The 27,993-nt window shown below is 50.0% G+C and overlaps 4 protein-coding genes across 8 annotated transcripts in view; 3 read left to right on the top strand and 1 right to left on the bottom strand.

The window, feature by feature from the left end:
• Positions 1–7,278, top strand: part of arhgef2b (rho/rac guanine nucleotide exchange factor (GEF) 2b) — a 47,015-nt gene extending 39,737 nt beyond the window's left edge. The window contains exons 14-22 of the mRNA XM_023963868.2: positions 293–360; positions 474–683; positions 752–823; positions 4,661–4,716; positions 4,852–4,893; positions 5,334–5,384; positions 5,469–5,756; positions 5,849–5,990; positions 6,073–7,278. Coding sequence (XP_023819636.1) covers positions 293–360; positions 474–683; positions 752–823; positions 4,661–4,716; positions 4,852–4,893; positions 5,334–5,384; positions 5,469–5,756; positions 5,849–5,990; positions 6,073–6,107 — 964 coding nt within the window. The 3' untranslated portion in view covers positions 6,108–7,278. The remainder of the gene's footprint in view (positions 1–292; positions 361–473; positions 684–751; positions 824–4,660; positions 4,717–4,851; positions 4,894–5,333; positions 5,385–5,468; positions 5,757–5,848; positions 5,991–6,072) is intronic.
• A 382-nt stretch (positions 7,279–7,660) lies between these two features.
• Positions 7,661–17,471, top strand: LOC101168689 (tropomyosin). Of its 2 annotated transcripts, none has more exons than XM_011473363.4 (9): positions 7,661–7,958; positions 11,408–11,551; positions 12,384–12,517; positions 13,136–13,253; positions 13,342–13,412; positions 13,570–13,645; positions 15,073–15,135; positions 15,212–15,281; positions 17,070–17,471. In XM_011473363.4, exons 2-9 carry the CDS (start codon positions 11,417–11,419, stop codon positions 17,150–17,152), a joined length of 750 nt encoding a protein of 249 aa, XP_011471665.1. In that variant the 5' UTR covers positions 7,661–7,958; positions 11,408–11,416; the 3' UTR covers positions 17,153–17,471. The 2 variants fall into 2 exon arrangements, with proteins under 2 accessions (XP_011471665.1, XP_023819638.1); XM_023963870.2 differs by lacking the exon at positions 13,570–13,645 and adding an exon at positions 13,837–13,912.
• pmvk (phosphomevalonate kinase) lies at positions 17,462–18,908 on the bottom strand. 2 transcript variants are annotated; one of them, XM_004086695.5, is made up of 5 exons: positions 18,773–18,908; positions 18,365–18,428; positions 18,143–18,295; positions 17,942–18,071; positions 17,462–17,873 (listed from the first exon to the last, which is right to left on the bottom strand). In XM_004086695.5, exons 1-5 carry the CDS (start codon positions 18,865–18,867, stop codon positions 17,722–17,724), a joined length of 594 nt encoding a protein of 197 aa, XP_004086743.1. In that variant the 5' UTR covers positions 18,868–18,908; the 3' UTR covers positions 17,462–17,721. The 2 variants fall into 2 exon arrangements, with proteins under 2 accessions (XP_004086743.1, XP_011471667.1); XM_011473365.4 differs by having other exon boundaries at positions 18,679–18,782.
• On the top strand, positions 18,877–27,850 carry decr1 (2,4-dienoyl CoA reductase 1, mitochondrial). Of its 3 annotated transcripts, none has more exons than XM_023963869.2 (10): positions 18,877–19,015; positions 20,781–21,085; positions 21,151–21,208; positions 21,278–21,364; positions 21,443–21,590; positions 26,653–26,752; positions 26,858–26,930; positions 26,989–27,135; positions 27,469–27,531; positions 27,608–27,850. In XM_023963869.2, the coding sequence occupies exons 2-10, from the start codon at positions 20,964–20,966 to the stop codon at positions 27,665–27,667; spliced, it is 858 nt and encodes a 285-aa protein (XP_023819637.1). In that variant the 5' UTR covers positions 18,877–19,015; positions 20,781–20,963; the 3' UTR covers positions 27,668–27,850. The 3 variants fall into 3 exon arrangements, with proteins under 3 accessions (XP_023819637.1, XP_078789882.1, XP_004086742.1); XM_078933756.1 differs by having other exon boundaries at positions 18,882–19,015; positions 20,880–21,085; positions 21,278–21,401; positions 21,486–21,590; XM_004086694.3 differs by having other exon boundaries at positions 18,882–19,015; positions 20,880–21,085.
• Positions 27,851–27,993: the final 143 nt, after the last annotated feature.

The following is a 27,993-nucleotide window of genomic DNA, read 5'->3' on the forward strand; positions in this document are numbered from 1 at the left end:
TCCATGGATGTTCGGACTCGGAGCAGGATCACAGAAAGTCCCGCTGCAGATGCTAGCGCCGTCTTAGCTCTTGAAAGAAAAGTTAGAGACCAGTGGACCTTCATGATCTGGTTCTCAGGGTTCCCCTGCTCCTCCAGCAGCACTGAAACTCCTTGGTTCCTGTTGTATGTTCTTGGTTGGTGTCAGCACCACCTCTTTGCTGTCGTGGTACCGGCTTCTTCCTGCATCTCTGATTGATCTCTGAAACTGGACCAGGCCGCGGTCCTAAAGAGGTTCTGCTGTTTCTCTGCAGCTGTCCTTCCAGAGTGGAGTTTCCTCTCATTGAGACCGAAGACAAAGCTTTACTGCGCCGGCTGAGAGGTAGCCCACTTCCTGTTCCCCCGCCATTCCTGCCCCCACCTCACAGAACTACACCATTACTGCCCCACCCCTTTGACCATGTGTTTACTCTTCATCCCGCTCCTCTTCTGCAGCCGACATCCAGCAGAAGGACAAAGAGGTGATGGAGCTCCTGCAAGAGCGTGTCACTTTGTTTTCTGACCTTGTGGAGGCGACGGCTCGAGGAGAAGCAGAAAAGGAGGGCGGGGTGCAGGTCAGGACCTCCTGCAGCAGAAACCTGTTCAGAGCGGACACTCCCTGTGCCGCCAAGGCCGAGCCGCTCCTCCTGGCTGCCATCTGTCAAGGTGAGAAGGCGTTCCAGGTGTCCGTGGCTATGAGCACTCAGACAGCTGAACCTGTCTCCCTGTCCCAGTCGACAGGCTGACGGCCCTGCTGCTGGACTCCAGCACCCAGAGGTCCCCTGTTCCCAACCAAGACTTCAGCAGTGAGTCACCTTAGAACATCGGACTGACTGCTGTCCTCAAACCCTAACCCTGTCTCTCCTGTCGGTTTCTCCTGTCGGTCTCACCTGTCTGTCTCTCCTGTCGGTCTCTCCTGTCGGTCTCCCCTGTCGGTCTCTCCTGTCTGTCTCTCCTGTCGGTCTCTCCTGTCTGTATCTCCTGTCGGTCTCACCTGTCGGTCTCACCTGTCGGTCTCTCCTGTCGGTCTCACCTGTCGGTCTCACCTGTCGGTCTCACCTGTCGGTCTCCCCTGTCGGTCTCTCCTGTTGGTCTCACCTGTTGGTCTCATCTGTCGGTCTCATCTGTCGGTCTCATCTGTCGGTCTCTCCTGTCGGTCTCTCCTGTCTGTCTCTCCTGTCGGTCTCACCTGTTAGTCTCTCCTGTCGGTCTCACCTGTCGGTCTCACCTGTCAGTCTCTCCTGTCTGTCTCTCCTGTCGGTCTCATCTGTCGGTCTCTCCTCTCGGTCTCACCTGTCTGTCTCACCTGTCTGTCTCTCCTGTCGGTCTCTCCTGTCGGTCTCACCTGTCGGTCTCACCTGTTGGTCTCTCCTGTCGGTCTCACCTGTCGGTCTCTCCTGTCTGTCTCTCCTGTCTGTCTCTCCTGTCGGTTTCTCCTGTCGGTCTCACCTGTCTGTCTCTCCTGTCTGTCTCTCCTGTCGGTCTCTCCTGTCGGTCTCACCTATTAGTCTCACCTGTCGGTCTCACCTGTCGGTCTCTCCTGTCGGTCTCACCTGTCTGTCTCACCTGTCGGTCTCACCTGTTAGTCTCTCCTGTCGGTCTCACCTGTCTGTCTCTCCTGTCTGTCTCTCCTGTCGGTCTCTCCTGTCGGTCTCACCTGTCAATCTCTCCTGTCTGTCTCTCCTGTCGGTCTCATCTGTCGGTCTCTCCTGTCGGTCTCACCTGTGTGTCTCACCTGTCTGTCTCTCCTGTCGGTCTCTCCTGTCGGTCTCCCCTGTCGGTCTCTCCTGTTGGTCTCTCCTGTCGGTCTCACCTGTCGGTCTCACCTGTCAGTCTCTCCTGTCTGTCTCTCCTGTCGGTCTCATCTGTCGGTCTCTCCTGTCGGTCTCACCTGTCTGTCTCTCCTGTCGGTCTCTCCTGTCGGTCTCTCCTGTCGGTCTCACCTGTCGGTCTCACCTGTTGGTCTCTCCTGTCGGTCTCACCTGTCGGTCTCTCCTGTCTGTCTCTCCTGTCTGTCTCTCCTGTCGGTTTCTCCTGTCGGTCTCACCTGTCTGTCTCTCCTGTCTGTCTCTCCTGTCGGTCTCTCCTGTCGGTCTCACCTATTAGTCTCACCTGTCGGTCTCACCTGTCGGTCTCTCCTGTCGGTCTCACCTGTCTGTCTCACCTGTCGGTCTCACCTGTTAGTCTCTCCTGTCGGTCTCACCTGTCGGTCTCACCTGTCTGTCTCTCCTGTCTGTCTCTCCTGTCGGTCTCTCCTGTCGGTCTCACCTGTCAATCTCTCCTGTCTGTCTCTCCTGTCGGTCTCATCTGTCGGTCTGTCCTGTCGGTCTCACCTGTGTGTCTCACCTGTCTGTCTCTCCTGTCGGTCTCTCCTGTCGGTATCACCTGTCGGTCTCACCTGTTGGTCTCTCCTGTCGGTCTCACCTGTCGGTCTCTCCTGTCTGTCTCTCCTGTCTGTCTCTCCTGTCGGTCTCTCCTGTTGGTCTCACCTGTCTGTCTCTCCTGTCTGTCTCTCCTGTCGGTCTCTCCTGTCGGTCTCACCTGTCAATCTCTCCTGTCTGTCTCTCCTGTCGGTCTCACCTGTAAGTCTCTCCTGTCGGTCTCACCTGTCTGTCTCTCCTGTCGGTCTCTCCTGTCGGTCTCACTTGTCGGTCTCTCCTGTCGGTCTCTCCTGTTGGTCTCACCTGTCTGTTTCTCCTGTCGGTCTCTCCTGTCGGTCTCTCCTGTTGGTCTCACCTGTCGGTCTCTCCTGTCTCTCTCTCATGTTGGTCTCTCCTGTCGGTCTCACCTGTTAGTCTCTCCTGTCGGTCTCACCTGTCGGTCTCTCCTGTTGGTCTCTCCTGTCTGTCTCTCCTGTCTGTCTCACCTGTCGGTCTCTCCTGTTGGTCTCTCCTGTCTGTCTCTCCTGTCGGTCTCTCCTGTTGGTCTCTCCTGTCGGTCTCACCTGTCGGTCTCACCTGTTAGTCTCTTCTGTCGGTCTCTCCTGTCGGTCTCACCTGTCTGTCTCTCCTGTGTGTCTCTCCTGTCGGTCTCACCTGTCCGTCTCTCCTGTCGGTCTCTCCTGTTGGTCTCACCTGTCTGTTTCTCCTGTCGGTCTCACCTGTCGGTCTCACCTGTCGGTCTCCCCTGTCGGTCTCACCTGTCGGTCTCACCTGTCGGTCTCCCCTGTCGGTCTCACCTGTCAGTCTCTCCTGTCGGTCTCTCCTGTTAGTCTCATCTGTCTGTCTCACCTGTCTGTCTCTCCTGTCGGTCTCTCCTTTCGGTCTCTCCTGTTGGTCTCACCTGTCTCACCTGTCGGTCTCACCTGTCTGCCTCTCCTGTCGGTCTCAGCTGTCTGTCTCTCCTGTGTGTCTCTCCTGTCGGTCTCACCTGTCGGTCTCTCCTGTCGGTCTCTCCTGTCGGTCTCACCTGTCTGTCTCTCCTGTCTGTCTCTCCTGTCGGTCTCACCTGTCGGTCTCTCCTGTCTGTCTCACCTGTCAGTCTCACCTGTCGGTCTCACCTGTTAGTCTCTCCTGTCGGTTTCTCCTGTTGGTCTCTCCTGTCTGTCTCTCCTGTCGGTCTCACCTGTCGGTCTCACCTGTCGGTCTCACCTGTCTGCCTCTCCTGTCGGTCTCAGCTGTCTGTCTCTCCTGTCTGTCTCTCCTGTGTGTCTCTCCTGTCGGGCTCACCTGTCGGTCTCTCCTGTCGGTCTCACCTGTCTGTCTCTCCTGTCTGTCTCTCCTGTCGGTCTCACCTGTCGGTCTCTCCTGTCTGTCTCACCTGTCAGTCTCACCTGTCGGTCTCACCTGTCTGTCTCTCCTGTCGGTCTTTCCTGTTGGTCTCTCCTGTCTGTCTCTCCTGTGTGTCTCTCCTGTCGGTCTCACCTGTCGGTCTCTCCTGTCGGTCTCTCCTGTCTGTCTCTCCTGTCGGTCTCACCTGTCGGTCTCACCTGTCGGTCTCACCTGTCTGCCTCTCCTGTCGGTCTCAGCTGTCTGTCTCTCCTGTCTGTCTCTCCTGTGTGTCTCTCCTGTCGGGCTCACCTGTCGGTCTCTCCTGTCGGTCTCACCTGTCTGTCTCTCCTGTCTGTCTCTCCTGTCGGTCTCACCTGTCGGTCTCTCCTGTCTGTCTCACCTGTCAGTCTCACCTGTCGGTCTCACCTGTCTGTCTCTCCTGTCGGTCTTTCCTGTTGGTCTCTCCTGTCTGTCTCTCCTGTGTGTCTCTCCTGTCGGTCTCACCTGTCGGTCTCTCCTGTCGGTCTCACCTGTCTGTCTCTCCTGTCTGTCTCTCCTGTCGGTCTCACCTGTCGGTCTCTCCTGTCTGTCTCTCCTGTCGGTTTTTCCTGTTGGTCTCTCCTGTCTGTCTCTCCTGTCGGTCTCACTTGTCGGTCTTTCCTGTTGGTCTCTCCTGTCTGTCTCTCCTGTCGGTCTCTCCTGTTGGTCTCTCCTGTCGGTCTCACCCGTCGGTCTCACCTGTTAGTCTCTCCTGTCTGTCTCTCCTGTCGGTCTCACCTGTCGGTCTTTCCTGTCGGTCTCTCCTGCTGGTCTCACCTGTCGGTCTCACCTCTCGGTCTCACCTGTCGGTCTCTCCTGTCGGTCTCACCTGTCGGTATCTCCTGTCGGTCTCACCTGTCGGTCTCACCTGTCGGTCTCACCTGTCTCCCCCAGATGGCGACTCTGGATCTTTAAATGGTTCGTTTAAACTGACTAACAGTTCTGCAAAGGTAAAGATTCCATGTTTCCGTGTTGTTCACACACCGTTAACGCTGACATGATCAAACTGTTTCAACCGTTTCCTAAATCTGAAAGCTTTTCAGAATAAAAGTTCCTCTTTAACAGCTTCTGAACTTCTCACTTAGGACAACAATGGCAACCAGCTGCAGGAGCGCGCCCTGAATGAGGTAAGAATGCCAGAATCCTGATCCCTGTGACCGATCATGACGACTATCAGCCAATAACCGATCAATGGTCGTTATGACCCACTTTAAAGTTAGAACCAGACGGTTATTTTTGGCTGCAGTGAACGTCATTCCACTGAATTCTGAAGCAAAGAAAAGCAGCTTTGTGTTGATATGAAGCAGCCGTGAGGTGTTTACGCTTCTCCTGATTCTGTGGTGGAGACGGCGCCGCCTGCTTCCCTCAGCGTCAGACTCCCCTGGAGTTTTTGTTTATCGTGTAAACGGTCCTGGTGTGTTTTTTAGTTGCCGGCGCCATCTCCAGTATGAAAGGGTTTACAGACCAGGCTCATGTAGGGGAATAGTTTTGTATCCAAACTGGGTCCTGCGGCGACCCGGCTGTGGTGGAGGCGTCCGCTGACTTGTCCCCTCCCTCTCAACCACAGGAAGTGCGGCACCAGCTGGTTGGTCTGAGCACGCTCCTTCACGCTCTGCAGGTGTGACATCAGCTGGTTTATTCAAGCTTTCCGTGTATTCATCATCAGTAGAAGCTGTCTTTGACTCACTGACTCCGCCTCCAGGCTGCTGTTATTCGTCAGGACTCTATCCTGGAGCTGTCCTTTAGTGTGTCTGTCCCCTCCTCTGCCCCTCCTGGCTCCGCCCCCGGTCCTACTCTCTCGGTGACACGTGACGCAGGCCTGGATCCAAACGGAGAGGTGGTGCTGCTGCAGCGACAGGTGGAGCTTCTGCAGGAGGAACTAACGCGCTTGCGTCAGAAAGGGGTGGACTTAAGCAAGAAGGGGGCGGGGTCAGGGAAGAAAAAGAAGAAAGGAAAGAAAGACAAATCTGATCCGTCTAAGGCAGAGGAGGTGCGTTTGACCTTTTACTGAGTGTGACAAATGCATGTATGAAATGTGTGAGCACCACCCTGAAAGATCCTGACGTCACTGTCCTCCTGCAGGTCAGTAAGGAGCTGGAGCCCCACCCACTGGCTCCACTCGCCACAGAGGATCCTGTTGACCAATTAGATGGTCTCCATGAAGAAAATGAGGACGACAAGGAGGAAGTGATGAAGATCTCTCCCCGCTCTGACAGCCCAAGAGGTCAGTAAATGTTCATCATTTCTGCTGCTGGGAGTAATTGCTAATGATGGTAACCATGGTAACTGTGACATGTCAACCCCAGACCTGCAAGACATCCCAGAGGAGAGCGAGAGCTAACCACACCCCCAGATGGATGGACCTCAGATCCTCCTGTGATGTCAGAGCCCCCACTTACCCACCGTTAGACTCTGCTGCTCTACAGTCTTCAGTGTGTGTGTGTGTGGGGGGGGGGGGGGTCATTCAGTTTTATCTTTGGATGTAAAACTGCTGTTTGTATAATTATGCTGGGGGGGGGGGGCAGCTGCACGGCTGTGGATGTGGGGTGTAAACAGATCAAACCACAGAGGATGGTTTAAACCAAAAAAGTTTAAAGCCCCCCGCACACACACACTACGTTACCCAGAATGCAACTGGTCCTGGAAACATCTGTCATGGAGCTCATCCGGTGCACATTAAAGGTTTCCGATCCTCTGAACTGTTCTACGGAAACTTTGTGGACTTCAGGATGTCACCACGTCTGTGAGGGGGGTGGGGGCTGTTTGGTGTCGTACCGTGAGCAGCATGGCTGCAACGCTGTTAGCATGTTAGCATGGCTTTGTTTTTATACTGATACAGGAAAAGAACTGGTTAGTGGGACCTCCTGCAGCTCAGCTGTTATGAATGACGAAGGAGGAGCTTCAGCGGAGACACGCCCACATATGTGACTTTGCTTTTTATGTGCAGCGACTGCATCAAACCAAAAAGACCTGCAGGACAGAACACGTGAGAACCTGCTCACCTGCTGTCCAACCTGGACCTTCAGCATTTCCAGAGCAGAAACTGCAGCCTTTCAATGTACAGATAGAAGTCAACCCTGACTGTTTCCATCAATAATGCAGCTTCAACACCCTTCAGGCTGTCCTGGAACCTGCAGAAACATTTCATATTTAACAGGCTGCGGAGCAGTGTGCTGTCTGCTCCATACCTCACAGCCAGAAGCCGCTGGTTTGAATCCCGGCTGGGACCTTTCTGCGTGGAGTTTGCATGTCCTCCTGCATCGTGGGTTTCTGCCACAGTCTAAACGCCTGCTTTAGGTTGGACTCTAAGTAGTTCTTCACATGTGTGATGGAGCCCTGACCCCAGCGTGACCTTCTCCCTGGGGGGGCTGGACACGCCCCCAGCATGCCCGTGGTCCCGCTCAGGAACACGGGACGGATGTTTCATAGTTTTACTGCTGAACTGAATTTTGTTCATCTATTGATTCCTGCTGTACGTGTGTGTTCATATAAATCAAATTTGCTTCCTTTCATCTTTCTGTCCTCTTGATTGACAGCTCCTGGCTGTTCCTCAGCAGATTGACAGCTGTTCTGACTCACACTCAGGTGTTTGTGGGTTTCTCAGCATGTTTACTGAAGATCATTTTAACTAATGAGGAAAAAAGCCAAACTGATGAAGAGGATCTCGTTTATTAGAAAACATGACGTCCTTCTGACTACCAGTAAATCCACAGCAGATGACGTTTCCACCGTGGATATTATCTACCTGAACACCTGGGATCCACAGAAGACCTGGGCTTTTCAGTGATACCGATGGAAAGGGGCGGGGCTCTGGGAATTGTAGTTCTGGGTGGAGTTAAAACGTTTTTCTGGACGAAATTTTTTTCTGGCAGTCAGGAGGATATTTTTATTGAGGAAAAAGAGCTCTTTGAAAACGGAAGATGCAATTTATTGATTTCGTGACGTCATTTCCTGCTGTGGGAATTTAACCCGGAAGTAGGCGGTGTTCAGAACTGGGAGTTGGCTGAACGAGAACCGACCGGGAGAGACCAGAACCGGACCTGCTAACGCGGAGCAGAAGCCGTCACGGGACCGAACGCGCAGCCTCGTCAGCCTTGTACCGTGAAGAAGCGGTTCCGTTAGCCGTTAGCAGCTAACAGAGGAGTGAGGCGCAGGCCGGACTCGAGCTCACGATCGTCGGACGAACTCTCAGGTAAGTTTCGCTCAGGTGCGCCGTTCCTGTGATGACTGTCTGATTCGGCCTCCGGGCGGAACCATTTTAAAAAGTTCGGTCGATTATGGACCAGAATTCTAACCAAACGGCATCAGGAAGTGACGACGCCTTTCCCGCTTGTTGGTGAGCACGCGGAAGACCGGTACGCCCAGAGCAGAGGGGCTCCGCCGCGCGACCGTGAGCCAGAACCGGCCTAAGGGCTCCAGGTCTCCTGCCTGCTACACCTGTGGAAAGGTGTTCAGGTGGTCGAGTCCAGACCTGGTCTGAATGGTTGGTGGTACGAACAGAAAACTCTCATCGCCTTCAGCACAAAGTTTTCCTTAAGACAAAATCCCGGGCACGCGCCGAGAGTTGGGTAACTAGTACTTCTAAAAAGTAATCGATTACTTCACTGTAGTTAGTGGATGAGATTGTACTTATTACTTTTTATCCAGTCATGCAAACAGCATGAACTAGATCCTCTCGTCTTTCATTCATTTTTAAAACTGCCCTCGTGCAAAGTATGAATCTGGTTCCAGACTAAACCCGGTTTACTTTAGTTACATGAGGTCCTACATGTGGATGCTTTAACAGTTTTGTTGTTTGAATGCATTCTTATCAACAATATAAAATTAGGGTTTGGGTTATAAATGTTTATTATTTGGACGTGCTTCCTGATAAAATGTCAACAACAAAAAACTATTTTTAATTTAACTTTTTACTTTGTAACTTTTTCCCTTTGAACACATTTAAAGTGAAATGACACAAAACATAAATTAAAATATAAAATCCATCATGACAAAGTGCCTCACTTTTGTCAGTCAGATATGAATTGTACAGAACATAGTCATAGCATTCTATGGGTAATGAACATCCCTGCCCTTAGACCAGGGGTCGGGAACCTTTTTGGCCAAGAGAGCCATAAATGCCACATATTTTGAAATGTAATTTCGAAAGAGCCATACAATAATGTAGTGTCCCTTCCCCACACTGAGGCACGGAGACTTAACCTCTTTTAAAGTTCTTTATTCCGATTACTGCAGACCGCAACAAACACCGTTCAATTAATTCAGCAACTCCTGAATCTCTCCCGCCGAGACGAGAGAGAGCGCGTCTCCCTACTTTATATTCCCCTGCTCCCGCTCCAGCCCTCCCATTTCCCTTATTCGGCCCATAGCTGAACCCCATTGGTCCAAACTACCTAACAACAGGCTGAGCGACAGAACTGAGAGCCAATCAGATCTCTGCTTGACGCGTTCAATGAACTCCAGAACTTTTAACGCGACCCAACAGCCATCCAACTCAGTCCGCGACAATTTGTTTAAAACTAAATATACAAATGAATGTGTGCATTTGATTTAATTTCAACATTTCTAAAGTACAAGAAGTCTGTGGATTCTTTTTAATAACATTGTTATGCTGTTGCTAATAAATGATGAGTATTTCTTGTGGTGGTTTTGCTGATTGTCTAGTCTGGTTGATCCGTGGTGAGTTTCTGCTTCATGCAGGCGTTGAGACTTTAACGTGATCGTAGGTCTGAATGTTCTGTAGATGTGACAAAGACTGATCACATGCAGACGCGGAGCCAAACACACACTCACACGCTGCAGTGGGTGACGGGCAGCGGGTTTTACGTTTTTACAATCCCAGCGCGATTCACCTGCTGCCGGTCCCCACAACCCCTCACCCCCGCCCTCTGCTTTCTCCCTCACACATCCCGTCCCCGCATCTGCGCGCTCTTTCTCAGAGACGGGAGCGCAGTTTTGGGCACGGCAATTCACAGGTTTCCGGCTGCTACAAACTCTGTGAAATAATAGATAATAGTAAACTGATAATGCTGGCGCAGATTTCTCTCTCTAAGCACTGTTACTACTGCGCGCCTCTGGCATCGCGCCCGAGAAGGACTGGTCTAATGAAAAAAAAAGTATAAGTAAAGATTTGTCTGCGAGCCACATGTGACCATCAAAAGAGCCATATATGGCTCGCGAGCCATAGGTTCCCGACCCCTGCCTTAGACCCTCCTTCTCAGATGTGATGTCATCAGGTCAGAAATCGCCATCGCAGCTCTACAGAACATGCTAGACAATGGTTCTGGTGGTCTCAGTGGGACTTCCTGAAACATAACGTTCATAGACCCTCATAACCCTGGACACAGGCGTGAATTCAGCCGTACGTTCACACGCCGCTTTCTGCACAGAAAAGCTTCTGCAGCTTTACAGCTTCTAGGTTTAATGTAATCGAATGTCTGTCCTACAGAGCGCAGAGAAATAATTCTGAAATCTAATCAGACATGACTTCATCTTGGAGGTAGATGAGTGTAACTGAAAATACACCCCTAATTCAAAGCTGACGGAAAACCAGCATCTTGATGTGATCGTTCCAGCACTGAGGACGGGTTCTTCTCCTTCTTTGCTGTAACCCTAAAAGTTCTCCACTAGCGTGTTGAGGCTGCATTAGAATCGTCAGGTGATCATCCAGGTTGGTTTACGGTGCAGGTCAGCAGTGTGGCTGCAGACGGCGGCAGGTCTGCATGTCGCCACCTGACCCAGAACCGGGTGTTTGGTTCTCCACAAGTTCATCAACGTTGCTCCAAAGACTGTTAGGAGTTCCCACTGGAGGCCGGGTTCTCTCTGGTTCTGGAGCTGCTGAATCACATGGAATTCCTTCAGCTGCTTGTGAGGTTTTTTCTTCATCAGCTCATCTTCAGCATTTTATTATAAAAGCTGATTTATAAGAATCTCTAAAATAAGGAACATTTACATTGAAATGGGCAGAAAACTCCACTAAACGTCACACAAACACTGACTAGACTCTCTTTAGACCACGTTTGAAACCAGACACTGTTGTTGCGTGTCTGGACTGGTTCTTTGGAGCTCCGGCTGCTGGGTGGGTCTCTGCAGGCCTCATCTGGAGTCGGACCTTTCTGTTGTGCTGCAGTCTGGAGGGAGGCTGGCGCCACCTGCTGGTTTTGGTGGCTTTGATTTTTAGTTTTCAAAGTAGAGCCTGAGGATCACATTCCTGCATGCTTTCCAACATCCAGACACGCCAATGCTTTTGGCCTGGAATGGCCTGGAATGGCATGACGCTGCAATAGAAAGTTTGTATGTGATGGAGGGGTGGGGTGTTTGTCACTGAGCTAAAATGGCCTCTTGGGGTTCTGTAGTTTGCTAAGAAAGAACCGTAATTAGCGCTAGCATGTGATCCAGCAGCATTGACACAGACTTTCATATGGGGGGGGGGGGGGGGGGGGGGGGGGGTTCTAAACCTGCAGGTCCTCCTCCACACACTTCAGCATAATGGTAGACCTCCATAGGAACCTGGTTTGAACCGGATCACCCAACTTCAAGAACCTGTTTCCTCCAGCCAGTCCTCCTCTTTCTGCTGCAGTCCTTTCTTTAATGAACTGATTCGTGATTTTCTAATCTTGAACATGTTTGGCCCATTTCCAGGAGAAGAACATGAGTGGAGGAATGAACAGCATTGAGGCGGTGAAAAAGAAGATCAAAGTTCTGCAGGACCAGGCAGAAGAGGCTGATGAGAGAGCCGAAAAGCTGCAAAGGGAGGTGGAGAAGGAGAAGAGGAGCAGAGAGGAGGTGCGTATGTCTGATGTCTGAGGCAACATCCGGGTCTTTTTCCAGCACAAACAGTCCAAACAGACTTTTGGATTGGAGGGGGTGGGTGTACAAAAACCCAAGGCTCTCAGGAGAAACCACTCAGTGCTGGTTTCAGTTTAGTTCCAGAACCACATTAAGGTTCTACAGCAAAACCAGACCATTTTCCCGTCCAAACGACTCATAATGTCTGTTTATAGAAATCAAATAAGAAGTAGTCCACACTGACTCAGGGATCCACTCTGACTCAGGGATCCACTCTGACTCAGGGATCCACTCTGACTCGGGGATCCACACTGACTCGGGGATCCACACTGACTCGGGGATCCACACCGACTCGGGGACCCACACAGACTCGGGGATCTGAAGATCCCGCTTAGCGTTGTAGCGTCTCGCAGGATCCGGTGTAAGATGTGGAAAAAGTAGAGTGCATAAAATAAAAAGACCACTTTAGGAAACCTGGAAAAACTCAGATTTACTTCCATCTGTCTCAAAATACCTTAAAAGACCAACTGGCCATCCTCGCCTTCCTCGGTCTAAGTACAGACTTTGACAGCAGACTGTCCTCTGGTGGCATGTGAGCTCTCTGGCTGGTTTGAGCTCTATTGGGGGGGGTTAGGTTGGGACCAGAGCCCATTTTAACCACGTCACCATGACGACGCTGTAGCATCTGAAGGCAGATTCGGCGCCTGCTTTCCTTCAGCCTGCAGCCGGATGCCGATCCCTGGGGGGGTGGGCTGAGGATTCGGTGGATGGATCTGGTGTGGTCACTGCTTGACCGTGGGCTCTGTGGACCCTGGGGTTTGTCTTGCAGGCTGAAGCGGAGGTGTCCTCCCTGGGTCGGCGTCTACAGCTGAGCGAGGAGAATCTGGACAGAGTCCACGAGCGTCTTGGTGCTGCTCTGCTCAAACTGGATGAGGTGGAGAAGGTCGCCGATGAAAGCGAGAGGTGGGTTGTGATGACAACGCTCTTCTTGGTGTTGGAGCACATTTGAAAAGAAAACTCAGATCAAAACTGTTTGAGTATTTCTTTAAATATGCCGAGCAACAGTGGGCGGGTTCAGTCTCCACGCCCCGCCCCTTTCTGATCATCCACCTGCAGACAAATCTATCCGTGAACGTCTTTGTTTTCATGGTCTGAGCTGGAATCTGGTGAGGGGCTGTAAGCTAGTGGGGAGAGTGAGAACAGATGGATGATGGGAAATGAGGGCAGGTTTACTCCCTGCCAACAGTCCCGCCCACAACTCACAGGGGGATTTCTGATGAAGTCCTGCTGCTCTGCAGAAACGATGACCTAGAAAATCAGAAGGTTATCGGGGCGGGACTTTTTTAAATGATGGCGCAGACCAAGGCCCCCGCTCTGATCAGATTCTGGTCTCTGACACGGACCCTGGTACAGACCAGATGGTGTCAGAGCCGAGGTTTAGGCTGAACAAACAGTTCCAGGCAGATGTTAGCTGTGTCATCTGGGGTTTATGTTTAAAGGGGCGGGGCCAAGCTTATAGTGGGGAGGGGCTGACCTCACGTAAAGAAGCCGTCTTGATTGGGGCTCCTCCCATGTCCACAGAGGCATGAAGGTGATCGAGAACAGAGCTCTGAAAGACGAGGAGAAGATGGAGCTGCTGGAAGTCCAGCTGAGGGAGGCCAAGCAGATCGCCGAGGAGGCCGACCGCAAATACGAGGAGGTACGTCCACAGCGCCCACGCATTCAGTCTGCGCCGACCTGGAGCGGATCTGATTGAAATGACAGCATGTGCTCATCATGATTGACAGGTGGCCCGGAAACTGGTGATAGTGGAAGGAGAACTGGAACGGGCTGAGGACCGGGCCGAGCAGGCCGACAGGTCAGTGCCGTCTTCTGACACCGGACTTCTTCAGTTCTGATCTCCCTTCATGGCTTCACTAATAGCGCTCTGCATCCTTCCTCCCGTTTCCATGGAAACGATGGCCGCTGCCTCTCCCTTCTCTGCCCACCTGTCTGTCTCTTCACCTCTTTAACAGTAAAGTTCGGAGGTTGGAGGAGCAGCTGAGGAGTTACGACCAATCGCTGAAGAGCCTGCAAGCATCTGAGGACAAGGTACATGAGGTCATGTGACCCTCGGCTATCTGAGCTCCTCCTCCTGCCTCCATGACCTCTGACCTTCAGCTTCTGCTTCAGCTCCTCCTCCCGCTCTGTGCATGGCTTTACCTGCTGCAGCTCCTAACACCTTACAGCAGACCACGCCCACTTGTCTGACTGCACTGTGTGATGTAACCTCTGATCTGCAGTAAGGGTCGTGCTTTGGAGGAGGAGCTGAAAACGGTCTTCGCCAGTGCAAAGTCTCTGGAGGCGCAGTCTGAGAAGGTATGGGGGGGGGGTGTGGGGAGAGGAGGAGGAGCTCGCGCCTAGAACCTCCCACAACGTTTCAGCTCCTGTTTTTTCTCTGAAATTTCTCCGGGAAAGATTTGGAGAAAGACTGGTGTGAGCCGTTTTCGGCTGCTGTTTGTTCTCCTATGACTTCCTTAATGGAGCTCCTGTTCTCGCTGCGGTTCTGCCATGGTCCTGGTGTGGTCCGGTACCCTGAAGGAGCAGCACAGGTGTCCCAGTGACCCTGCTGGGAGCACACGGAGCTTTCTCCTTTGCCTCAGACTGCACCGGTTCCAGAACCGAGCAGACTCAGTTATTTAAACAAAGGTGTGCTCTTTTGGTTGGTCTGGTTCTCAAGTGACTGGGAGGGCCGCAGAGGCCTGCGCTGATCTGGCATCTTCTGATTGGCTGGACACTCTTGAGCCAGGTAATCAGCAGTGAGGAGGTCAGTTGAAAACAAACCGCACCCCCAGGAGGCCAGACTTCTTGTTGACCTGAATATATGGGTTCAAAACTGTTGTGGTCTGGGACTGTACTGGGCTGGACCGGCGTGGTCCGGACCGTACTGGTTCTGGGACCGTCGTGGTCTGGGACTGTACTGGGCCGGACCGTACTGGTTTGGGACCGTCGTGGTCCGGACCGTACCGGTTCTGGGACCGTCGTGGTCTGGGACTGTACTGGGCCGGACCGTACTGGTTTGGGACCGTCGTGGTCCGGACCGTACCAGTTCTGGGACCGTCGTGGTCTGGGACTGTACTGGGCCGGACCGTACTGGTCTGGGACCGTCGTGGTCTGGGACTGTACTGGGCCGGACCGTACTGGTCTGGGACCGTCTTGGTCCGGACCGTACCGATTCTGGGACCGTCGTGGTCTGGGACTGTACTGGGCCGGACCGTACTGGTCTGGGACTGTCGTGGTCCGTAGTGGTCTGGGACCGTCATGATGCGGACCATACCAGTCTGGGACCATCGTGGTCCCGACCATACCAGTCTGGGAGGTAGGATCCAATGTAAAGCAAAAGGTGGGCTGAGGATGCTGTCCGAGCTGGTTCTGGCCTTTGGCGTCCATCCGGTCCATTCTGCACCTGTGTGGTCCGGGACAAATGGAGCCGCTCAGGCCGGCTCCTTGTGTCTGATTGGCTGTATTCTTTGTCTCAGTACTCCCTGAAGGAGGACCGCTATGAGGAGGAGATCAAGAACCTGAGCAACAAACTAAAGGAGGTGAGTCGGCGTCCCCCCGCAGAGGGACTCAGGTGTTCGTCTCACCTGCTCACCTGCCGTCTTTCTGCCATTTCAGGCCGAGGCTCGAGCCGAGCTCTCTGAGCGGACGGTGACCAAACTGGAGAAAACCATCGACGGGCTGGAAGGTGAGGGATGAGTCCTGATCAGACGGGCGCCGTGGCAACCCGTCACCGATGCTGAACGTTTCATTTAAACCGGAAACCTTCCTGCAGGCTCTTTGTTTTTTACGCTCAGCTTTTGTTGGTCCACTTCTAAACTGGAACCAGAGCGTCCAGCTTCCATTTGGTTCATAATAATAATAATAATAATAATACATTTTATTTAGAATGCGCTTTACATTTTAGATAAAATCTCAAAGCGCTACAATGGAGGCAGAAATAAAAATGGTTTACAATAAGAACAAAATAAGACAAAAATAAAACAACAATGAAAGTACTAAAAAGCATTATTAAAAAGAGAAGTTTTTAAGCCTTTTTTAGTTTTGCCAAGGCTTTGTGGGGCTCTGAGGGATTGTGGAAGATTGTTCCAGAGTGGAGGGGCAGCAGCCTGAAAGGCTCTGTCTCCCATAGTGGTTAGCCTGGTCCTTGGCTGATGAAGGCAGTGTGTGAAATTGGAGCGGAGGAGTCGTGAAGTGGCGTGCGGGGAAAGGAGCTCACTGAGGTAGGCAGGGGCAGTTCCATGGACGCATTGGTAGGTGAGGAGACAGAGTTTGTATTGAATTCTGGAACGAATGGGTAACCAGTGAAGTGACAGAAGGACAGGAGTGATGTGGTCAAATCCTTGTCAGGACCCTAGCAGCGCAGTTTTGGATGTGCTGGAGCTTTTCCAGGCTCCTGCCAGGAATCCCAACAAGGAGAGCATTGCAGTAATCTAGTCTGGAGGACATAAATGCATGGATCAGTTTTTCTGCATCAGACTGGGTGAGTGAGGGGCGGAGCTTTGCAATGTTTTTCAGATGGAAAAAAGAGACTTTGGAGAGGTGACGTACATGATGATCAAATGTTAGAGTAGAATCGATTTTGACACCAAGATTGATCACAGGTGAAGAGAGCAGAATGTTGTGACCAGAGACCAGAATGCTTTTGGTGGAGGATGTTTTGATCTGGTGAGGGGTACCGATTAATATGGGTTCAGTCTTGTTGCTGTTGAATTGGAGAGAGTTTTTAGCCACCCATGCCTCTATCTCCTCGAGACATGCCTGGAGGGCAGAAGAAGTTAGGCTGGGAGTGGAAATCATTTTTACATATAACTGTGTGTCATCGGCGTAACAGTGGAATGAAGTGTTGTGTTTACGGATGATTTGTCCAAGTGGAGATATGTAGATGGTAAAGAGTGAAGGTCCAAGAACAGAGCCTTGAGGAACTCCGCAGGTGACTGTGTGTGTGTGAGATTTAGCAGTTCCCAGAGCCACATATTCTGTCCTGATGTGAGAAATGATTTAAACCAGTTGAGGATGTTCCCAGAGAGTCCAACAGTAGTATGAAGACGGTTGAGGAGAATGCTGTGATCCACAGTATCAAATGCAGCTGATAGGTCAAGAAGGAAGAGTAGAGATGGGGAGCCCTGGTCTGCAGCCATGAGTAGGTCATTCATGACTCGGACCAGGGCTGTCTCTGTACTGTGAGCTGGCCGGAAACCAGACTGAAATTTTTCATACAAGCTGTGCGTTGAGAGGTGATGGTGGAGCTGAGCAGTGAAGACTTTTTCAAGAACCTTAGACAGGAATGGTAGGTTGGAAATGGGTCTGTAGTTTGCCAAGTTATCAGGGTCCAGTGCCAGGTTTTTTTCGGTCATCATAAGGTTAGGTTTTTACGACGTGGAGGTCTGTTAAGCTCAGAGCTCTGCGTTCCCGTCAGCACATTCATGGAACGAGTCCAGGAAGGTTCAGCCATCATCTCTGCCTTTTCTTCCAGATGCTCTGACCGCAGCCAGGAACGCCAACATGGAGCTGCAGGCCACGCTGAAGCAGACCATGGACGAGCTGGGCTCCTGCTGAAGCGCCGCTCGGGGGCGTGGCCTTCTCTTGTGATGATTCCCGCTGTCACATTCCTCGTCTTTGTTTTATGCCTAACCTGGTTGATAGCTAATCTGTTACTAATTCAGTATTTTTTCCTAATTGATTGAAATCATCATTGATTTCCTGTCAGCCATTAAACTTTGTTTTGGGGGCGTGGCCCAAGTGGTTGCTTAGCCAACCGGTAAAGGATTCCACTGCCAAACGTGACGAAGCAGGGGCCAAACTCCACCTGATGTTTAGTTTACACTCAATGATGACACAGGATTTTATCAAATAAAAGCACCAAAGTAGACGGAAACTTGCTTCTTTATTGATCAATAACCGGTAGACCCACTGATCAATAACCGGTAGACCCACTGATCAATAACCGGTAGACCCACTGATCCGAGCCGTCTTCTTGCTCAAAGGCGCCACGGCTGCAGCTGCATAGATGTGAAGAGGTTTTACCCAGCATGCATTGCCACTGTGGAGCAGTTCTACATCAGCTGGTCACCACAGCCCTCCCATCCATCAATGTGAGTTAGAAGTAGACCAGGTGAGTCTGGGAGTCACTGAATGGCGGAAGCGGCAGCCTTTCCCGCCAGCTTCAGGATTGGCTGCAGCTGCTCATCCAGGGGGGGGGCCGTGGGCTCGTTGGTTATCAGCCAATCGAAGTGCACGCCTTCATCCAGCCCGCATTCAGACTCAGCGTCGTCCACTCCTGGATGACAGGTGGTCAGTAAGTTGAGATGTCGGGATGGACGGCTGTTGACAAACAAGTGCACTCACCTGTGGTGAAGCTCCACCCCCTTTTCTGCCGCGTTTCATCTGAGCACTGAACCCTCACGCTGACGGTCTTGTGCGGGAACTCGGACTGGAACCACTGCAGGTCCGACAGCCGCCTCGCATCACTGACCACCTGACCAATCACAGCGTGGCAGTGAGTCATCTGCCCCCAGTCGCCATGGAGACGGCACATCAGAAACGTACCCACACAGGCTGCTGTGCCCCTGCGGTTGCTAGGCGACAAAAGAAGCCTGGGTCCTGGCAGCGGCGAGCCTCTCCCCAGTGGATCATGTCAGCCCGGTACCGCTCTTTGTACGGCCCGGGACCCAGCAGCTGGTCCAGGTCCAAGCCGTGTTCCTGGAGAAGGAGCAGAACCGATCGGAACCAGAGCAACGGGAAAGGCAGGTGGGATACAGGTGAGCTCACCTGAGCATACTGCTGCTTAAGGGGTCCGGACAAGCGCAGCACGGTGCAGACCGCTGGACCCAGACTGCAAAAGAAGAGGTCACGTGTTGCATTTAAGGGCATGGGACATGTCAGTTCCTATTTGCGTTTGCTGCTCTGCTACAAAAAACGATGAACTTCTGCTCTCCTTTCCTTCTTTTCTTTTATCTCCTTTCGTCCATCTTTCCTTTAACTTGATGTTTAGTTTTCATTCTGAACATAAACGCAACACCACCCAAATGCATGTAATACAAATTCCTCCACCCCTTTCCCTTAGTCCGTCACCTTAACGTCACCTGCGCATGCGCGATCGTTTCGTTTTTCTGAGGGTTAGAGTTCGCGCGTGCTTGTGAGATCGAGATCATTCGTTTGTTTGGACCGGATGCCTACCGATCTAAGATCAGGTCCGTGATATAATCCTTTCCGGACTTCCGCTTCCCGCTAAAAACAAGGACCAACTTGGGGCCAGGACCTCGGACCTCCATCAGCTCGGACAAACCGCACCGGAAACACACATCCTTCAAAATAAGAGGGACCGGCTGTTCCGGTAAATCGCAGGACAAAACTTGGAGGAAGATGGCGGCGTGGCTGAGCGGTGCCCGTGTTGGAGCGCAGACGAGTCGAGTGTCACGGGTGAGACGACCGTGGACGTCTTTGATTACGATGCTGCCAACAATATGATCAAATCTCGCCTTTAAGCCACTTTTCTCCCGATTTACATGCGCGTGCACACGCGCGTGCTGCCAACCTTCAACAAAAAGAGCCGTTCGGGTCGATTCGCCCCTGAACTCAGGAGGAGGAGGAGCCAAAAAGTCTGGCTCCACCCTTTAGGTTTGGGCCTCTGCGTGACTCCGCCCCCTGGGGGTCCAAACAGGACGTTAACACTGATTAGCATTTACGCTAATATTGGTACAATTGTGTGAAATAAATAAACTATTGGATTTTTATTTTTTGTATAAACAAAACATGAGCATGAAGTGAATAGTTTTTTTAATGTGAAACAGTTTCTAAATTGAGTTTTTCCCTCACATTATTTCCTTTCAAAATAAAAGACAAATAGGATCAAGTCAATGCAGCAGATGGAGTTAGAGGCTTTATAATGTTAGCAATGATCTAAGAAAGAATCACGAATGACGCATGTCCCCGCTTCAGATCCTCTTTTCAATAATAGAGCTTAGGCCTGATGACACTTTATTTATGAGTGGAACGCTAAACTCTTCAAAGTCCAACAATCTTCTTCTATTTCCTGAGCAGATCAGTGCTGCAGGAAATTCTCTGTGAAGCGTTAGCCGCCGCCGTGATGACATCATCAGCAGGCAGACACCGATGCTGTAGCGCCGATGGAAACGGTTTCCTCTGGTCCGTGTTGCTTTAGTCAGTGTTCGGTGGTTCTGCGTCTCCATTGGTGCTGCAGTCGGTTCCATGGACGCCATTGGACAAGAGGGGTGGGGGTGGAGGGGGAGGGAATGGAAAGGAGTTTTTTAATTGCACATTTGCTGAAAATAATACAAAAATTTATAACAATCCAACATAAGAATAGAACACAACTCTGAATACAGGATAACATTGATGTAACCTTATGATAATCTTAACTATTAAGAATAAAAATTAGATTTTTAAAATAAACTGGTGTTCAACAATAACCAAACAAATAAAGAACTAAAATAGAAAAGAAAAAAATAGAAATGAGAGTAAATTGATGTCACTAATCCAAAAGATTTACTGATGTTAATCATTTACATCATCATTTTAAAAATGCAGAATTCAGGTTTTTATTAGCAAATTCATTTTGTGAATATGGAATTTAGTCACGAAGAACATGTTTATAAAAAGAGACATCATGATCTTCCTGTTTCTGTCAGACGACTCATGCAGTAAAATCTTTATTTCATTTTCCTTTCGTTTGTCATAAAACTGTAAAATTCCATGAGACAGATTTCCATAAACTTTTGGGTAATAACTTCCCTAACGGAGGTGGAAACCGGGGGGGTGGTGCGAAGAACGCAGCGCTTCAGTAAAGAAGGATGAACAGCTCCTAAAATAGGAGGCCGAACAGGTGAGTTGATTAGTTGGAGTAACTGAGTAAAACACTACTAGAGTAGTCTGCCTGAAAAACTCATATTAGGTTTTTTTATGTCAGTATTACTCTGATGATGTCACGGTACTACTAAACACTATCTTGGTGCAAATGTTGGTAAAGACGTTCCCCTGAACTGACACTGCAAAACGGCGCCGGTTTTGACCTCTAGAAACACAGCAATGACCCCCAAAAGGAGGGTTTCATTGTTGGCCTCCTAAAGTTCTGAGGCCTTCACCTTTGACCTCTCACAGAGTTCAGTGCGCTCCATGTGATCTGCTGTCCACAGTGTTTGCGTCCGTCTGTTTGTGCTCGATAAAGGTGGGGGGGCGACGCCGCTGTCAGAGTCCATGTGGCCGTTTTGGTTCTGGATGATCTGGATCTGGATCAGGCAGGTCTAACACAGAAACGTCTGTGCAGTCTGGGTCATGGTTCCACAGGTCCGCCCCCCGTCAGTTTGGTTCTGCTCCCGAGTCCGACTTCTTCCCTCCACAAGAGGGCGTAATGCTGCCCGCAGGCACCTTCAGCAACAGAGTGGCCTTCATCACTGGAGGCGGGACTGGCCTGGGCAAGGCCATGACCACGGTTCTGTCGCAGTTGGGAGCTCAGTGTGTCATTGCCAGCAGGTTAGAGGTCACACGAGCGAGGACCCTAAAGGTCCGTTTGAAATCGTAACCTCCGGTTTGTTCAGGAAGCTGGAGGTCCTTCAGGAAACCGCCACAGAGATCCGGAGCCTGACGGGAAAGGAGGTGAGGAAGCAGAACCTCTCGGCCGGCCGGCCGGCCGCCACGGTCTGACGCTGCTCCGTTTCTGCTCAGGTTCACGCGGTCCAGTGTGATGTCAGAGACCCACAGGCCGTGTCTCACTGTGTGGACCAGATGGAGGCGCTGACGGGCCTTCCGGATGTAAGCTCATGTGACCGGACCCTCACAGCAGAGCCCGGTCTGTTGTAGTGATTCTGTGCTGTGTCCTGATTGGTGCAGGTGATCATCAACAATGCAGCAGGGAACTTTGTCTGTCCAACAGAACGCCTGTCTCCTAACGGCTGGAAGAGCATCACCGACATCGTCCTGAACGGAACCGCCTTTGTCACTCTGGAGCTCGGAAAGAGGCTGATCCAGAACCAGAAAGGTCAGAACCAGAAATGTCAGCGACGGATGAAGAAGCAGAAAACTAGAAAGGAAGGACCTAACTTTAGAACCCATGTGGTTCTTCTACAGGTCCAGAACCACTTTCATCCGCTTCACTTATTTTCTAAGGCAGGGGTCTCAAACTCCATTTACCTGGGGGCCACAGAAGGCGGGGTCTAGCTGAGGCAGGGCCGCAACTTCAACACACACACACGCGCACGCACACACACACACACGCACGCACACCCACACACGCACGCACGCACGCACACCCACACGCACGCACACCCACACACACGCACGCACACCCACACACACACACACGCGCACACACACGCACGCACGCACACCCACACACGCACGCACACCCACACGCACGCACACCCACACACACGCGCACACACACGCACGCACACCCACACACGCACGCACACACACGCACACACACGCACACACACACACGCACGCACACCCACACACACGCACGCACGCCCACGCACGCACACACGCACGCACACACACGCACACACACGCACACACACACGCACGCACACACACACACACGCACACACGCACACACACGCACGCACGCACGCACGCACACACACACACACGCACACACACGCACGCACACACACGCACGCACACACACGCACACACACACGCACGCACGCACACACGCACGCACACACACACACACGCACACACACGCACACACACACACACACGCACACACACGCACACACGCACACACACGCACGCACACACACGCACACACACACACACGCACGCACACCCACACACACACGCACGCACACACACGCACACACACGCGCAACGTGTGAGTGTCTGAGAGCCAGTAAACTTGTATGGAACTTGTATACTCCACGCACAACACTGAAAGGTGTCATTCATACAAAGTGTCAGGACGCACTAACATTAAACTTTCATATTAACCCTGGTGCTATCTTAGATGACCCCCCCCCCCTCCATTGAGGTGTTCTCCCTACCAGGACAAAGGTGGATAAAGGTGGAAAGATTTCCTGTAATCCATGGACACCAGTGAAGATCACAAATCATTGAAGAAAAAAGGTTCAGAGCACTGTCTAGTGGGTCTAGATGACCCACCTCCCAATGTTAAAGTGCCTAGGATAGCACAAGGGTTACGGTGGGGGCCGCAAGTTTGAGACCCCTGTTCTAAACCATTTAACAGACATATCTAGAACCAGGGGTGTCAGACTTCAGGCCTGGAGGGCCCGCCTCCTGCTGGTTCTCCAGAATGCCTGGCTTACCTGCTGCTGATCACCTGATCAGGTGTGTTTAGCCAATGAGGAGCTTCAACAGCGTGGTTATGGTTCAGCTCTCTGCTCGTCAGGCTGCTAGCAACTGGACAACTAGTCACTTTAACGCTAACGCTGCTGATCACGAGTTAGACGATGAATGATTGTCCTAAACTGAGAAAGAAAGAAGCTGCTCTGTGGGTGGGAATAACTGCCCCCCACCCCACCCACCGCCAATTCAATTAAATTTGATTTGTTTAGCCCCAATTCACAACAACAGTCGTCTCCAAGGGGTTCGTATGGGTAATTGAAAAGGTGAAACATGAAATCAAAAGGATCATAAACACATAGAATTCAATAGGATAATACTAAACAGACTAAACTAAACTGGGCATCCCTGCCCTCAGACCCTCCTTCTCTGTAAGGAAAAACTCCTTTAAAAAAATAAGAAACCTCAGGGGGGGGCACATTTCAACGATCATCTATTTATTTATAGTGCTCATTACTTTTTTTAGGGTAATTAGATTCTTTAAATGGATATATTTACACACAACAGTTTTTCCTCTTTGTTATTCAGATTCTTTTATATAACACAAGTAAACCAAACAATAGAAAAACCCAAATAATATAAGAATCCTTAGTCTCTCAAAACCGTTTGTTTTCTTTAAATGTGCCGTTAATGTCCGTGCTGTAGCGTCTTCCTTTTCAAAGTTCACGGTCACTCCCACTCCAGACACGTAGGCATTCTTCCCAATGAAAGATATCCAAACGAAAAAAAGGAATCCTCTCACCCAACGGTTGACTGTCCAAGTTTGTCCAAACAGAAACAAATCCCCAAAACGGAATCCGAGCCTCAGGCGTTAGATGCGCTTCTTTTTTCTTTTTCTCCTCAGGTCTCTCGTAGACTCCCTGAAGTCCCCCCCCCCCCGTCACGACAGGATGCGCTGCTCCCCCCCCCTTACTTTGGTCCCCTTTATCAAATCAGTCCCCGGTACCGTCAGTCACATGACTTACAGCTGACGTGTCCTTAATACAAAAAACAAAAAAATAACAACACATTTCCTGAGGAAATCGGAAATAGGACTTTACAGTGTTATGGGAACAAATGTTTTTGACACAGAATTTAATCATAATGTCAATTCCTTATTTTAAATGGCTACAACATGAAGGAGGGATCATAAAGGAGACAGTTTGTGTTGATCAGGAAGAGTTTTTCATTTTCTCTGGGATACGTTTAGTTCTTTTTTATCGTGAACATTTTTCCTGCTTCCAAAGCTCATAATGATAAACATGGTGACGTCATTCTGTTCAGTAGAAAGTAAGAATCTTCCCGTTCTTCCAGAAACGTCCTGTGTTCATCTTTATTCTCTGAATTTCACCATTTTGACCATCAGGGTAACGGTCTGCAGCACATCAATGTTTAGTTGGCAGTGGGCGTAACCCACGCAAATGATTGGCGCTCACTTGTGTGTCGGGAGCAGCATCAACTGCCGATTTACTTTGATTATTATTTATTTTTAATACCCTCTGAAGGTTTGAGTGAAAAATATGATGAGACGCAAAGAGCCGCATGCTCATTGGCTTAGAGCCTCGTGTTCGCCACCCCTGAGCTTAACGCTTAGCTTTTGTAAGAACAATACAAAACAAAATCCAGGAAATCACATTTTCCGATTTTTCAAGAATTATTTGTAAATTATGGTAGAAAATAAACATTTAGTCAGTAACAAAAGTTCACCTTAGTACTTTGTTATTTACCTTTTGTTGGCGATGACAGCAGTCAAACGTTTTCTGTAAGTCTTTCAAGGTTTTCACAAACTGTTGCTGGTATTTTGGCCCATTCCTCCATGCAGATCTCCTCTAGAGCAGTGTTGGTCTGGGGCTGTCTCTGGGCAACACAGACTTTTAACTCCATCCAAAGATTTTCCCTGGGGTTGAGATCTGGGGACTGGCTAGACCACTCCAAGACCTTGAAATGCTTCTCCTTTGTTACCCGGGCAACGTGTGTTTGGGATGGTGAAAGACCCAGCCATGTTTCATCTTCAGTGCTGATGGAAGGAGGTTTTCACTCCAAATCTGACCATACATGGCCCCATTCATTCTTTCCTTCACACCTTTCCTTTGTTTTATATGAGATCCATTGGCCTCTGTGAAGGAATGTGCCATAATGAGTAATTAAGCTATTATGTTGGTTGAGACATTTTTCCAAGTGAGGAAAAACAAAAACATTATAATGGGGGAGCTTCTTCTGCTTTTATGTTACGGTCCGGCCCACTTCAAATCAGGTTGAATGTGGCCCCTGAACCAAAATGAGTTTGACAGCCCCGATTTACATTTTTCTTTGACATGCTACAGTACCAAGGACCTTTCTGCACTTTAGTTTCAACTTTTCACAAAGAGAGTTTTACTTTATTAACTATGAACACGTTCAGGAAACTTTTATTTAACTTTAAAAGATTAAAAGATGCTGCTGAGCCTTTTACCTCCTGTACATCTTAGAGCAGGGATGTCAAACATACGGCCCCCCAGGTGGTTTAGTCCGGCCCACACATGAAGAGTAAAAATCGTAAGGATGATTAAAAATGAAACCAAGTTTCTAGTCCATTCCTGTGGCGAGTTATGATTTTTTAAAGAAATAACCGAAATGTGCAATTCCGGAGCATAGGAAAGGAAAAACAGGTGAAACAGCAAATCTCTGCACGTGCCAAAAGTGAAACCTAACAGCTCTGCGTCTGGGTAGGATGCACCTTGGTTCCCTATGAGCCTCACCGCTGTTATCTTGCTATAAGGATGATCAGTAGCGACACCCTAACGACCAAAATGTTGTCAAACGTGAAGTGGAGTGAAGAGCCTTCCAGGAAAAATGGACAGAGTTTTTTTCTTTCTTTCACGAAGCTGAATGCAAACCCCAAATGCTTTGTATGTCATCAACATCGCAGTGCTCAAAGAATATGACATCCAGCAGAGACTCACCATAAAGAAAAGTTTCTGGATTGCTTCAGTGTCAGATGTAAAATATTCAGTCTGTATAAATTTGAATAGACCAACTTTTCTTTAATTGAAATTGATTCTATTTGAGATCGATTGGCCCCACGTGATTAGGCTACTATGTTGGTTGAGGCATTTGTTCCAACTGAGTAAAGAACTAAAACAAAGCTGTTATTTTGCTTTTCAATCAAATCAAATCAAACTTTATTTATAAAGCACTTTTCATATAAAAATATAACACAAAGTGCTTTACATTAAAACACTATAAAATATAAAAACAAGGATTGACGATTTAAAAATGAATAACATAAAAATAAATAAATAAATAGGGGCCCCCTCCCCCTACCTAGCCCCCCACTCCTTTCACACCTCCCACCCGCTAAGTGATGGCAATGGACAATGAGAAATATGCTGAGCACAAAAACAGGATGCAGGAAACGCTAATAATTGGAACCTCCCCCTCCGTGAACAGCCGCATAGACAGCCAAATGCAGCATCACAGGCGGGGACCGCTCCACCACAGCTAAGCGGTGATGCAGGTCCCCATCTAGAGCCGCAGTGGCTGAACAATAGCCGACCCAGCTGGAGAGGTTCCAGCTTTTATGTTACTGGTCCGGCCCACTTGAGATCAGACGGGTTAAATGTGGCCCCCGAACCAAAATGAGTTTGACCCCCCTGCCTTAGAGCTATGTCTTTCTGTTTACAATATTTTCACTTGTCATTTTTGGAACAGCAACAATGACTGACCCAACACTGGACTGACGTTTGTTTCCTTTGCTGTGGTTTCTGTCGTCTCAGGAGCCTCCTTCTTGGCCATAACCACAATTTATGCAGAGACCGGTTCTGGTTTTGTGGTTCCGAGTGCGTCTGCAAAGGCCGGAGTTGAGGCGCTGTACAAGTTCGTGAGAGTTTCACCTCACACAGACATCCTGACCGGACCACTATCTGGTCCTGCTGTGTTTCTCGAGGTTTTTGGTAACAGATGGTTGTCGTTTTGTGTAAGGTCTCTAGCAGCAGAGTGGGGGCGCTATGGCCACAGATTCAACATCATACAGCCTGGACCAATCAGAACAAAGGTATACCAGAGATAAATGATCCAGTCTTTGTTTGTTTTTGACATGTTCTGCTGCTCAGGGGGCTTTCAGTCGTCTCGATCCAACCGGCGCTTTTGAGAAGAACATGATGCGCCGCATCCCAACTGGTCGACTGGGAAGGCCAGCCGAGCTTGCAAACCTCGCAGCTTACCTGAGCAGCGATTACGCCAACTGGATGTCTGGAGCAGTAAGTCCAGATTAGAACCTACATTGGAGTGTTACAGAAAAAGGCGTCTGAACTCGGGTCTGCCCTGAAACTGTGATCTACCTCCCCTCATAAAAGGAATAATTGTAACAAGCCAGGACTGAGAAAACGTTCCCAAGTCCTTTGACGCATATAGATGCTCTGATTCTCATTGGAGTTCTGACCTTTTGTCTCATTGTCATCTTTTGATCTGAAACCCAAATGTCTCGGTACACATCAAGGACGAAGGTCTTGACCTTGCTGGTCCAGTACTTTGGAGCGACGGTGGCATTGATTGTGACTCAACGATCTTTTGTTCTGCTCTGTGTATCCGAGGTGGTCCGGTTTGACGGCGGAGAGCTCGTGTCGATGGCAGGAGAGTTTAATGAGCTGCGAAGTGTGAGTTTCACATTTAAAGGAGCTGTTGGTGGCTTTGGTTGGATCCAGGACTATAGTCTCCCACTTTGTGTTCCAGGTGACTCCAGATCAGTGGACGATGATGGAAGCCATGATCAGAAGCACTAAGGGATCCTAAAGTCTGACGTTTCTCGTTGTATACTTGGTTTTCTTGCTGCATGCCAGCTCTGTGGGAATGTGTGGGTGGGACCACAAGGTGCTAAATAAGAACTTTCAACATTTTCATTCCTCTGTTGGGATTTTTTTCTTGCACTAACACGATGTATAACTAAAAAGAATAAATGATCAGGATCCAGTCTTAGTGCTGTTCTTGTCAGTCTGTCTTTTCCAAACAGTACATAGGCAACAGTTGTGTGTGGGTGGGGGGGGTGGGGGGGGCATCCTGCTGAGTTTGACGAGCTGTGATGTCATTCATTTATGGATTCATTGAGTTGTCCAATGACA

Source organism: Oryzias latipes, chromosome 16, assembly GCF_053564925.1.
Source record: "Oryzias latipes strain Hd-rR chromosome 16, Olatipes_Hd-rR_3.1".
Taxonomy (NCBI): domain Eukaryota; kingdom Metazoa; phylum Chordata; class Actinopteri; order Beloniformes; family Adrianichthyidae; genus Oryzias; species Oryzias latipes.